General features: G+C 42.0%; 1 protein-coding gene across 1 annotated transcript in view; it reads left to right on the top strand.

Moving 5' to 3' along the window:
- Positions 1 to 238: 238 nt before the first annotated feature.
- pcsk5a (proprotein convertase subtilisin/kexin type 5a) overlaps positions 239 to 13,029 on the top strand; it is a gene marked incomplete at both ends in the record, with an annotated part of 29,295 nt that continues 16,504 nt past the window's right edge. Inside the window, 18 exons of the mRNA XM_083930149.1 lie at positions 239 to 388; positions 2,704 to 2,808; positions 3,161 to 3,193; positions 4,072 to 4,191; positions 4,337 to 4,480; positions 4,774 to 4,850; positions 5,096 to 5,184; positions 5,276 to 5,448; positions 5,639 to 5,845; positions 9,078 to 9,178; positions 9,304 to 9,407; positions 9,770 to 9,890; positions 10,140 to 10,328; positions 11,148 to 11,284; positions 11,436 to 11,558; positions 11,740 to 11,842; positions 12,059 to 12,249; positions 12,805 to 12,889. Coding sequence (XP_083786275.1) covers positions 239 to 388; positions 2,704 to 2,808; positions 3,161 to 3,193; positions 4,072 to 4,191; positions 4,337 to 4,480; positions 4,774 to 4,850; positions 5,096 to 5,184; positions 5,276 to 5,448; positions 5,639 to 5,845; positions 9,078 to 9,178; positions 9,304 to 9,407; positions 9,770 to 9,890; positions 10,140 to 10,328; positions 11,148 to 11,284; positions 11,436 to 11,558; positions 11,740 to 11,842; positions 12,059 to 12,249; positions 12,805 to 12,889 — 2,252 coding nt within the window. The remainder of the gene's footprint in view (positions 389 to 2,703; positions 2,809 to 3,160; positions 3,194 to 4,071; positions 4,192 to 4,336; positions 4,481 to 4,773; positions 4,851 to 5,095; positions 5,185 to 5,275; positions 5,449 to 5,638; positions 5,846 to 9,077; positions 9,179 to 9,303; positions 9,408 to 9,769; positions 9,891 to 10,139; positions 10,329 to 11,147; positions 11,285 to 11,435; positions 11,559 to 11,739; positions 11,843 to 12,058; positions 12,250 to 12,804; positions 12,890 to 13,029) is intronic.

Here is a 13,029-nt window from a genome sequence, read left to right as displayed (position 1 = left end):
CTGATCCCTGGCTCCCATGTTGAAGCTGTAATTTGATAGTTGTTCCCAGTGAAGGTGAGTCTTGACAACGGACAAAGATTCTTCCCGTCCCTTCCAAACCGGGACATCTAATGAAGCCGGTTTATCCGTGACAGTGGATTTCAGTCACGGCAATGAGTAACACTTTCCGCAGGGACGGCGCATGAAACACCTGTGGGGCTCGGTCTAATTAGAGGAAGTCTCTTTTATCTCTGCAGTCATGGTGCGTTCTTTGGCGCTGTGGATGGGAACTCTGCTCCAGTTTTGTAGTGCGACGATTTACACCAACGACTGGGCGATACGAATAAAAGGGGACCGTGAGTCTGTCAACAGGATAGCAGAGAGATATGGATTCACTAATATGGGTCAGGTAAGCGTAATGGCACTGTGTGATAAGACGCACCACTCAAGGACGCGCCGAGCGTCTGCACTCTTGATCTCAACTGTTGTCTTTCTTCTTTTTAAAGTTTTTGATTCCTCTCTGTGTCACTGTTTATGTCGGACTGTAGGGAAACTGAGGCCTCCTGCTCAACAAACTGCAAGGCCTCATTCACTGAAAGACGACGAGCTACTGCGAAACTAATGACAAACAAATGATTGTGGCAAAATATTGTCATCATAAAACAAAACCTGACTCACAACTGCAGTGTGTTATAGATTTAAGCAGAGAACTCAATAAGTTACCAGCGCCCCATTTAGCCAATGAGCAGACATCAGTGTCATAGAAAACGATATTATTCAAATATTCAACTGGGGTGGTGACAAAAATAAAAGTGCAATAAATTGTTTTGTGATTCACTGTCTACCATCTGCCTGACAGAATAACAGAGTGATGTTTAATTTCCGTGCATTTAAGAAAATCATATTTATCACATTTGGCAGTCAAGGTAATTATTAATAGCTGCTGTAGATGATTATGTCACAAAATGATTTTAAAACAAGTTAATTAGTCCAATGTTTGGTGGTAAACTGTCACTAAGCTACTGCAGACATGGGCGGATTTTTAGACAATGGGCCCTGGGCACAGACATGTAAGAACCCCCCACCTCCCACCCCATACACACACACAGACACACACACACACCCTGTCTCCATAGGAAAAAGAAGGCAAAACTACTACTACTTTTTTCATTTTGCATCCTTTTCTAGTTGTTTTGCATGTCTTTGTAGTCATTTTGTGTCTCTGTGGTCGTTTTACATCTATTTTTTGACATTTTGCACCTTTTATGCTGTTTCTTATATCAATTTAGTCGTTTTGCATGTCTTTGTGGTCGTTTTACATTTATTTTTTTTTGACATTTTGCATCTTTTTTTGCCAGTTTTGCATCCATTTTAGTCGTTTTACATGTCTTTGTAGTCATTTTGTGTCTCTGTGGTCGTTTTACATGTATTTTTTGACATTTTCCATCTTTCTATGTCAGTTTTGCATCAATTTTAGTCGTTTTACATGTCTTTGTAGTCATTTTGTGTCTCTTTGTAGTCATTTAGCCTGTCTTTGTGATCTTTTTGTGAACCCCTGACCTCTTGGGCCCCTGGGCCTGTGCCTTCTAGGCCCATTCAGTAATCCATTCATGACTGCAGAGAAAAGTTAAAATATTAGCTTAATCATGGGGACTGAAAGTTTCTACTTTGAGGAGTCCTGGAGAACTTTTTATATCAAAAGTCAGCAGCTGCTCATCTACATCACAAGCCCGCTGGGATGTTTTTCAGTGTGAGGAGGATACCAAGCTGCCAAAAAAAAAAAATATCACATTTTGTTCTCACCTCTTTCCTTTCATTTAATTATTCTAACTCTGCTCGAATAATATTAATTATCTGAACAGTTAAACCTTGAAAATGCAGCATTTATTTTCCATTTCAATCAAGGTTGCAAAGATTCTATTCAGAACTAATTTGCACAAAATAAATAAAAACAGAAATCAATCAGACCAGAGATGTCAATACACCCACAGAATGACCAAATAAAAACAAGGAAAATTAATAATAAAGTGCATGAATAGAATAGAGCGAGCTATAGAAGCCAGGCCTATAACATTAAACGCATGTATTCCCTGAGGATAGGAGCTGTAATGAAAGTTGCAGGTCTTGGGTCCATGTTTCATTACGGGTGATATGAACCAGAAAGACCCTTTGATACTTAGCTTTATATTGCTGAGGTCAGAAGTCAAAAGCAACACACAACAGAACCATCGGGGAATAAATTAGCACCACAATTTATTCTTGTCAGTCACAGAAAATAACTGACCTATGACAGTTTTTATATTAACCATAAATTATCCAGGGCTCCTTTTTTTTCTTATATATATTAAAAACATCTGTTTACGTCATGGCATTATAGACACACACACACACACACACACACACACACACACACACACACACACACACACACACACACACACACACACACACACACACACACACACACACACACACACACACACACACACACACACACACACACACACGCACACACACAGGAGCAGCAGTGTGACTGGAGTCTTGTGGCTCAGGTTGCCGTTGCCTGAAAACCTATCACAGGTGTAAGGTAGCTGCCTTAATGAAACGCACCAAAGGCAGCTTCATAATTTAACAGCTGTTTAGTCCAGTGACAGAGCAGGGCGAGCAACACGCCTCCACCTGAAAACCAAATTAATTTAGAGGATTTGATGTCTGTCTCACCAGATTGGAGACCTGAAGAGTTATTACAGTTTTCGCCAGCGCGAGACTGCGAAGAGGTCCACTGTGTCCAACAAAGAGGTGTCTGTTAGCGTCGCCAAGGAGACCAAGGTATAGTAATGGGATATGAGGAGACTCTGCTGGATTATTAATCAGCAGCATGTCCCCTTCCTATCTCCAAACACATGACGCAAACTCCCCTCACGTCATCACATGCATACAACCGCAAAACCTCTAGAGTCATTAACACAGAGTGCCCATTATCACACATCACATTTAAATTGTGGTTTATTCCTAGTTGGATCTGAATTTTTAGGCCATCATTTCTACTAGAGCTGCACAATATGTCATTTTTCTGGTTGTGCGATTAACACATCACGAAAGACTGCAGTATTGCACTTTGAATAGAGTAAAAAACGATTCAATTTTACTCTAATGTGCTCTCCGTGCTGTTAACTCTCAGTCAGAGCCCTCGGCATTGGGCATCATCAGATTGGTCAGAATCTGCATGTGTGAGGTTTAATAATTTGTTTTCTCATATGAACGTCAGACAATGTCCAGAGACTCAGGTTCAGATGTTGTCCAGAGTTTCCCTTTCACAACTGTAGCACACAACAGGGGATTGTCGCCTACTGGAAATACGTAGCCGGTTTGTAATTTGGTCATAACAGCCAAGTCGCTTGCTGTTTCATTAATTTGACGATTTCAGCAGAAGTGCCCGAGTGTCATCGTTTCTTCAGTTAGACTTGTTCGTCAATGTCTTTGTGTAAATCACCCTTCTTACGTTATCAACACGCCCACTCGCTCACAGTAAATTTCCTGGACATTGCCCTTTTCTATTAACACATCACACAGACTTTGTACTGTATAGCTGGCAGGGTAAAGTCTGTTAAATGTTTGACGCAACTTATTCAGACATTTGGCGCACCCACATGAAGCTCCTCCAGGTAATGTCTACATAAGTGCATGTGTGACTGCGGTACTACTCTGCATGGTTGAAGAGAGGGTTTGGTCAGTCATCAGGAGAGATGACGCAGCACACTGTGTGCAAGTCTGAGTCAAGAACTGAGTGCATTTTAGTATCTATTTATTTATTATCACAACAGGTTATATCATTATTGTGTTATCCAACTGTATTAGAGCTTACGCGACAGCTGCTGATGTTTTGCAGGTAATATTTTCTATGTTGACCATCTTAATATTAATTAACACTTAACACAAAACATTGAAATTATTGCCATTCGTTCTGAGGGTGTGGACCAATTCGATATTTCAGTCTGATCCAAAGTGGTGGGTTTACTGTCAAACTGAGACTGAACCATGCAGCTATATATGCCTACATCTGTATAAGTACCTTGTGTGTTCATTTTCAAGGTGGAATGGCTCCAACAGCAGGTGGTCCAGAAAAGGGCAAGGAGGAACTCCAGAGCCAGTCACATCTACCCCATTAACATAAACAATAATGACTCAATGTGGAGCAGGCTGTGGTACATTGTGAGTCAGATTTTTTTTCTTTCTTTACAAACCTGAAGTCTGAAACACAGACACATAAACCCAGACAGACAGAGCCTAGAATAGACCCTGATTTATTCTTTACTCCCAGGGGGCTAAATTGAATGTCCCACTATTTCCTCCACAGCACTGCAGTGATGAGTCCAAAGGCTGCCAGTCTCCCATGAACATTGCGGGGGCCTGGAGAAGAGGATATACTGGGAAGGGTGTGGTGGTGTCTGTCCTAGATGATGGCATTGAGAGAGAGCATCCGGATCTGAAGCCAAATTATGTAAGTGCCCTGGGATGGGACGCTGTTCTCTGGTAGGGGACATTAATCAAAAGCAATTTGGCAAAGCTCTTAGTGTAAGAGCGCAGAGCTGAGACAGATATTGCAGGCAGAGCTTTTGGGCCAAAGGTTCGCAAAGGCCGGCCAAGAGTATTGGAATGGACATTAAACGTCTGATCCACTTAACTGTCGAGTGGACTGTTGAATAACGCTCTTTGTGATCTGTCTGATGAAACGGAGACAGATTGCCGCCGGCATCCCATAATGTGCTGCTACTTACTATCCATCTGATTCAGGATCCTCTCGCCAGTTATGATGTGAACGGACGAGACGAAGATCCTTCTCCGCATTATTCCAACAATGCTTCTAACTAGTGAGTGCTTATTATTGCTGGATTTCTCTTCGCACCTGTTGTGCGGTGTCCTTTCTCGTCCATGTTTCTAACTTTAATTAATGCACACTTCTCTCCATTTTCAGTAATTACATGTACATGGATATGCAAATCCCCCAGTCTCAATTCTGTCTTCTCACTGGTTTGATGTAACGGAAATAGCCCATCTTCTCCTCATGCATATGCATCTAACCTCCTGTTCTGATGTTCTCCTCCCTTCTCTGAAGCCATGGGACACAGTGTGCAGGGATGGTTGCTGCAGCTGCAAATAACTCTCAGTGCACGATTGGAGTCTCTTTCCACGCACGGATAGGCGGTGAGTCCAAGTGACGGCATGATACTGCAGAAGGACTTCTCAAAGTCGAAGTTTTGTATATAATGGATGCTAACATTATCTTCGCCCTTAGGCATCCGTATGCTGGATGGAGATGTGACAGATATTGTGGAGGCCCAATCACTCAGCTTCAGACCCCAGTATATTGATATCTATTTAGCTAGCTGGGGGCCAGAAGATGACGGGGCCACTTTGGAGGGACCGGGGCCTCTGACTCGTCTTGCTTTACAGAATGGCGTCAAAACAGTGAGAGAGAGAAAGAGTTTGTGTATGAAAAAGGCTTGTTGCATGCATGTGTTTGTGTGTTTGTTTATGTCTGTATCCTACCTGCAGCTGTATATTTACTTCAAGGGCGTATCTTTTTTTTTTCTCCTTATCAATATGTAAATATCATTAATAATCAATCTCCTCTGTCTGTTTCCCCAATTAATCTCAGGGCCGGCATGGGAGGGGCTCTATTTTCGTCTGGGCGTCAGGGAACGGAGGTCGACGAGGTGACCACTGCTCCTGTGACGGCTACAGCAGCAGTATCTACACTATCTCGATCAGCAGCAGCACTCAGCGTGGAAGCCAGCCACATTACCTGGAGCAGTGCTCCTCCACACTCGCGACAGCTTACACTGTTGGGGAGACAGAGGAAATGGTGAGTAGAGGCTGTGAGTAGCATAAGAAACAGTGTGATTGTTCAGTACCAAAACCTACGTATACGTCGTGATGTGAGAGGGATAAAACCGGGCTGTATGGGTAATGAAAGCACAATTGTGTTTTGGTATTGTCTTCATCTAAATGGAGGTGTGTATGGTCCACAAAATACCACTGCAACTTCTCAGTCACAATTTACAAGGACACTGCATGTTGCTTCATTACTGTATTCAATCCATTAAGGATAGCTTCATCCAAGCTTCACTCCCTTGACAATTACCACAAATTCCAAATGATCAACAGAACTAGATTTTACTTTATAGCCTGTTAAAAAGAAAGGTTTTCCTTGCTACTGTTGCTCATGTGGGAATTCTTGGGTCTCATTTGAAAACACAGTGTGGTCTAGACTCACACAAATATCCTGAGATAACTTTTACTATTCGACTTATAAAACTAAATAGATTTCACTAAAGATAAATTATATTTTACATGCAGAATCAAACATTCATGGAAATAATGATTTATAAGGAATATAAGGGGTATTTAGCTGCTAAATGTCCAATTAATAATTCCAATTGATTGCAAGCACAACATGGGGAGTCTTTTTGTTGGTGCCCATGAAATGTGAACATTCAGAAATGTGAAATTTGTATAGAATGCAAACTTGTATAAAGAATAATTGTTATTTTGGTTTAAATGGAGCTTTTCCCTCAAGGGCATTCCTGTGTTCTTTATAATGAGAATTTAAAAGTCACAATAGGCCTCATTCACCAATATCTTCTTTGTTATCTTGTTTATTATCCAATATCTTTTTTTTCTCAAAGCAAGAAACAACTTCTGCAGTTGAGTGTGATAGTTTGAGACACCTGTCAATCAAACCAATATGCCCCAGACATGCTCTCTATGAATTTGATTTATTGTAGATCAGTAACTTTGAAATTCACAAAGACACCAGAAGAACTGAAATTAGCCAGTCAGACCCTACGTATATTATAGGCTAATATGGTCAATCTTACGTGGAATGTGGCATTTTCACACGCACGTTAACAGAAGCAGAGTATTTTTGGAGCCTATAGTTCATTTGCAATGAAAGCAATAAGTGGAGCTGCATTGTAAGGCACCTCAGCAGTTTCAGCATGTCTAATTATACAGGAGGAACCTTTGTAAACATCCTGATACCACAGACTCAGGAGGGCTGCAGCATGCCAGCTTAGACAATATGGCCAAATGACAAGCTTCTTAAAGTTGGAAGAGAGCTCCTCATATGGAACCTAATTACCTACTTCTACTTCCTTTTTCCTGATTGTTGGCAACAATATACATTATGTGGTTTGCATTACAACCCACCAGGGAAGAAAGACCAAAATAATACAGTATTTAATTATGTGTACTGCAGGGTTGAGGCTTTTGGAAAAACATATTGATAAAAAGGTAACGTCTGCAGATTGATTCCACATATTTATTTTGTTTTGATTGAAACTATATCTTTGTCAGGTACAAAAAGAAAAGAAAAAGAAACCTCTAAATAAATTTGGAGTCAGAGGGCAGCAGATGGCAGATGCTTCTTTCCCTCTGTGTCGTTTGCAAGGGTTATGGCTAAACAGAGTTGGGTGGCCCATTAGAGTAAATTGGGCGAACACTGAGAGCTGCTCCTCTGGCCTCGGGCTTACTGAGGGGTTTCCTTCTGCAGAATATCTTTGTTAGCACACCTGACAACACGCCAACAACACAATCATGCATTCCTGGCAATACATCGCTATCTCTTACAGCACTTCCAAACCCCACTAGCTTAATACATTTTTCAGTCATTTAGTTTAATAAACCATGGTTCATTTTGTCTCTGAGTGATCTCTTATGTACCTGGGACTTGAACCAACTTGTGACAAATGTCGATTTGATTTCAGTTTTTTGAAACATACTAAATGTGCATAATCTCCTACTGTAGTTTAGCAGAATTATAGTGTATTGTATTATAATAAAGACTAATTAAAACTCATTTTTAAAATAAACAAAATATAGCTCTAGTTAAAGCCCACACATAAATAATAAAAAATAAATGGAGTGCTGGCATTCAACTGGTCCACTTATCAGAGCATATGTCTGTTATACCCATTAGTTTCCTTCAGCACCACAGACTGCGCCATGGATTTACTTTACACAGTTAAGCTGCTTTCACACCACTGCACTATAACCACCTGACAACCACTGCCTACTTTCAAGAGCATTTTGCAAAAATACAATGTATTTCTACAGATGTCGCTCTGCCGCCCAGAGCTCACCAATGCTGAACTTGCGGTGGTAATCGTCTGGCGGCAGTGCAACATCTGTGTGTGTTCACGTGGGCAGCAACCACTTCATACGCCTGCCACCGTGATCAGAACAACTTGCCACCTTTCCTAAATGAAATGACTGGAGGCAATGACTTACCGCACAGCAGTGTGAAAGCTTCTGTGTTTCAGAGCCATGGTCGGGGCCATATATTCTAACACGTACAAATCTCAGTCAGATAAAGGATCAATTAGTCAGGCAACATATTCAACTAAACAACCCTGATACAGTTCAATTTTATTTATAGTGCCAAATCATAACAAAAGTTATCTCAGGACACTTTACAAACTAGGTAAAGACCACACTCTATGATAAACATAGACCCAACAATTCCCCCGTTGAGTACGGTGGCAACGAAAACCTTCCCTATTACAGGCAGGAACGTCAGACAGACCCAGCTCTGTGGAGGACGGACATCTGTCTGCACCGGTTGGGGAGGAAGAAAAGGAGAGAGAAAAGACGGACAGATGGACAGAGAAAGACAAACACAGACACAAAGACAGAGACAGACACACTTCCAGTACCTATAATAATATCTATAGTAATATGAATATGACTTATATGTTATGGCAGTTAATACAGCAGAATAGTAGAAACAAGCACAGCTAAGGTGATAGTGTGCAGCTGCACAATCTGCTACTAGGAGATGGAGAGGGGGTGGCAGGTTCATTTTAGTAATTTTGCTAACACAGGGATGCCCCCCCCCCCCCCCCAATCGCCTACTGGTTGTCTGACAAATCTACAGTAACTTTATGATATCCTGAAAAATCCTATGAATTCAGTAGCTGCATGTGTATCACCTAACTGTATATATCATATCACCAAAATGTAAGTTGGTTCCTTTAAGGCCGTTGATTATAGAAGAAAAGCACAGTTCTGTCCAACTGATCTGGTGTCCTCGACAGGTGACGTTGGGTCCACAGCAGAGCTGCAGCCAGGCTAAATCAGAGACCTCGCTCTCCTCCTCCATGGCTGCGGGCGTCATCGCTCTCACTTTGGACGCCAAGTAAGCAGCTCACCCACACACACACACACACACACACACACAATCCATACATGCAGGCACCATTAATATGTTTGATCGAGTGATGAGAGTATGATTTTTTTTATCTCTGTTTGACCTTTTCTCAGCCCTTTACTAACCTGGAGGGATGTGCAGCACATTATTGTCCGAACATCAAAATCTCATCATCTTCTTGCTCCTGACTGGCGCGTTAACGGTGCTGGATACAAAGGTATTCCCCCTGGGCTACATTTCTAATTCTACACGGTTATTTTTATTTCAGCATTTGCACGTACATTAGTTTGTAGAAAATGAATAATTACATGATGTCTTTTGAATGTTCTCAAAACTTCTAATAAAGAAGATGAGCTTGATAAGCATATTTTGGTAAATGTTCTCTCAGCTCTTTTTAGGGAAACTATCAAGCAGCGAGCATACAAACTAATGAGATACTGTGAGCAGCAGAACAGTAATAAACGCCTACAAAGTCCCAGGAGTGCGTGATGTTTTTTTATAAGCTACAGCGCCTTTTGTGCCCCAGCTAATCTGGTATGTGTGTGCGTGCGTGTGTGTGTGTGTGTGTGTGTGTGTCAGTGAGCCACCTGTATGGCTTTGGCCTGCTGGATGCTGAGAGCATGGTGAAGGAGGCCGAGCGTTGGAAACAAGTCCCCTCACAGCATGAGTGTGTGGAGGAGGCTGCCATCCAACTGAGCAGGTATCGCACCAACCGCGCTGCAAGACATCTCCGCTTTGAGTCAGGGCTTCCCTTGATTCTCTCCCTTTTATCACACTTTATCTATTTCTGTCTCAGCTCTCACATGGATTTCTCTCCCATTGATTGTCGCACACTTTAAATTTAGTCATTTTCTTTACTTGCTCCTTTTCCTTACACGCTTCTCTTCTTGTCTGATCTCTGCCACTCACAATGTGTCTTTATTCTTTTCCTGTCTCCGTCTCATTACAGAACTATTCATCCAGCCTCGGCACTGACGTCTGTGTGTGAGAGCACAGGCTGCTCTAGCAAGCCCCTGCAGCACGTTGTTTATGTGGAGCATGTCGTCGTCCGTGTTACCATCACTCACAGACGTCGTGGCAACCTTTCCATTACGCTCATGTCACCTTCAGGCACCATTTCGCAGCTCCTAGCTAACAGGTAACCAAGAGCAATGCTCGGTTGCAGACAGTATGTCACTACATGGCTTCTGCATACAGTAAAGTATGAGCAACATTTTTGTTTAAGGCATATAACTGTTACTGCGAAGCATAATTCTCCACCTTGCTAAATTCTCCAGTTTGGCACCTTGTCACGTTTCAGGGGGGAAATTTCATTTTGGCAAATATGACTCGAAACTCACAGGAGTGGTGCCACATGAAGTGTTTCAGGGAACTGATTACCTGAGCAAGTTTCTGAAAAAATTAATTTCTAGCAATTTTCAACAACATGCAGCTTACTTTCAGCAAATTGCAATACTAAAAAAATACTTCATATAACAAGAGTGACTGGGATTTGAAGAACATAGGGGGGGCGTGAGGGAGGGGGGGGGGGGGGGGCTGGCTAATATTGTAGTAGCAGTAGAGATAGCAAAATGTGCACCCCAAAATAAATATGTTATAAAATGTGATGTATTGTATTTTGTGATATTGAAATATTGCTGGTTTGACTTACCTGTCAATATAGCAGACGTGCACATTCAACTGACAAAGAACCAGATGATATATGGGTCTTTTGTGTCACACATATTATTAAGCATACATGTAATTGCAGTATCTTAATTACTCAAAATATAAGGTGACCATATTTTCAGTTTCAGTGACCATGAGCTGATGCCTGGTTATCAACCTGGCAACCACTTTTAAAAGTGAATGTTCAGCCCTGCAGTTGTAGGATTAACTGCAGCAGCAACCCCAATTATAGGAGTAGTAGTAGTAGCTTTTAGTAGTAGTATCATGATTATGTAATGTTTTGATTTAGGCCTCTTGACGACTCCGCTGAGGGATTTCAAAACTGGGAATTGATGACAACTCACAGCTGGGGGGAGCAGGCAGCAGGGGAATGGACTTTGAAAATCCAAGACACTTCCTCTCAGAAGAGAGACAACACTGAACTAGGTCTGCTCTTCCTCTTTGTAACATCACAGTATGATGAAACATACATTGAAGTTCAACTAAAAAGGCAGCTAAAATACAGTGCAGGCCTCTCGGGACGGGGCCGCCCTCTTACTGTATCTTGCTCTTTTTCTGATTCTCTGTTGTTTCATAGGGATGCTAAAGGAGTGGTCCCTGGTGATTTATGGCACTGCAGGGCCGCCATATCCCAGGCATCACAAGCGAGCCCTTTCGGCTGAGATGCCCATGGAGAGTGACCTCACTGAAGAGTACAGTGGTGAGTCATGGTATTAAGCTGCCCCTCGTTGAAGCTCGGATCTCTCAGACTGCCGCTAAATGTTAATTCATGTTAGTTAAGGTGTTTCTTTTTATGTAAATATAGAACTATATCAGCTATCTGGATAACCTCCGTTGTTGCCATGATGGAGCAGTGACTTTGTGAGCATTTGCCCTTCCAGGACCCTGCGACCCAGAATGCAGTGACGACGGTTGTGAGGGGCCCAGCCCGCAGCAGTGTGTCACGTGTTTGCACTTTTTTCTCAAGTTCAAGAACGGCACAAGGTTAGATCCAGAATGCAGTGTACGTTATGTGGTGATGCTGTTACTGCAGAGCATATGGCTCACTCCGTATTGCAAATGAAAATAATCAGCTGTTTTTTAGTCCACGTGGTTGTATACTGTGCCAAATTCAGTGACAGTGATTTCACATTAGGAAGCAGTCATTTTTTAGTTATACCTCTTGTCCTCTATGCGCTCTGGTCCATGTCGGCCCAATAGGATTTGTGTATCAGAGTGTCCCAGGGGATTCTGGGGTGACCGCCGGCGTTGTAAGAGGTGCTACTCCTCCTGCGAGAGCTGCAGTGGGAGTCGAAGTGACCAGTGCACTTCCTGTCAACCTGGTCATCACCTAACTGAGGGGACCAATACCTGCACTGCCACATGTGGGGATAACTTCTACCTCGACCATGGTTAGATTCCTAATATTTTGTCATACATTGTTTTGTTGTGTTGCTGTGCTTAAAAAATAAAGTAGAACAAGCAGTTGGTCAGGTATGCATTCATGTTCATTCAAATGTTATACTGATGGAAATTCTTTCCAATTCATACAGTCAAAGATCAGTAATCAACTCGAGGGCACGAACGCAATCCATTTTTCCCAGTATTGCAAGAATTTCTTAACCTGTGGTTAGTTTTTGTTGGGGGTTCAATCTGCAACCATTTTCTGTTACAACTTTCTTTCTAACTGCCTGATTATAATATTTTGAATATATATATATACATATATACATACATACATACATACATACATACATACATACATACATACATGCATACATACAGAAAAAACATTCTCCAGTGAACCTGTAAGGACTCGTGGTTTACAGAAGAGCTGCTTGGAAACAGCTGCATATGAGCCTGCTAATGAATAGTCAGTTGATGTAACTGCAGTTGAGTTGTGTGTGAATAAGATTGATTAATCGCTCTGATGTGCATTCCATGTGCATTGTATGATTTCCCCACAGATGCAAACATGTGCAGAAAGTGCAGTGAAAGCTGCTTGAAGTGCACCTCCTACAGCATCTGCACAGAATGCAAACCAGACACAAGGTGAGACAAATTCTCCGATGATGTTCGAATTAACTGCCCAGTAAACACGGCCCCTTGCAGAATACTGATTCTCTCTGTGCAACACACCTTCTGCAGCATCCAGGGTTGGCTTGGATTACTTTTGAAACGTACTCGGTTAC

This window comes from Echiichthys vipera, assembly GCF_963691815.1.
Source record: "Echiichthys vipera genome assembly, chromosome: 16".
NCBI lineage: Eukaryota > Metazoa > Chordata > Actinopteri > Perciformes > Trachinidae > Echiichthys > Echiichthys vipera.
Note: the sequence above shows the minus strand (reverse complement) of the source record. Positions and strands in the feature narration are given on the sequence as shown.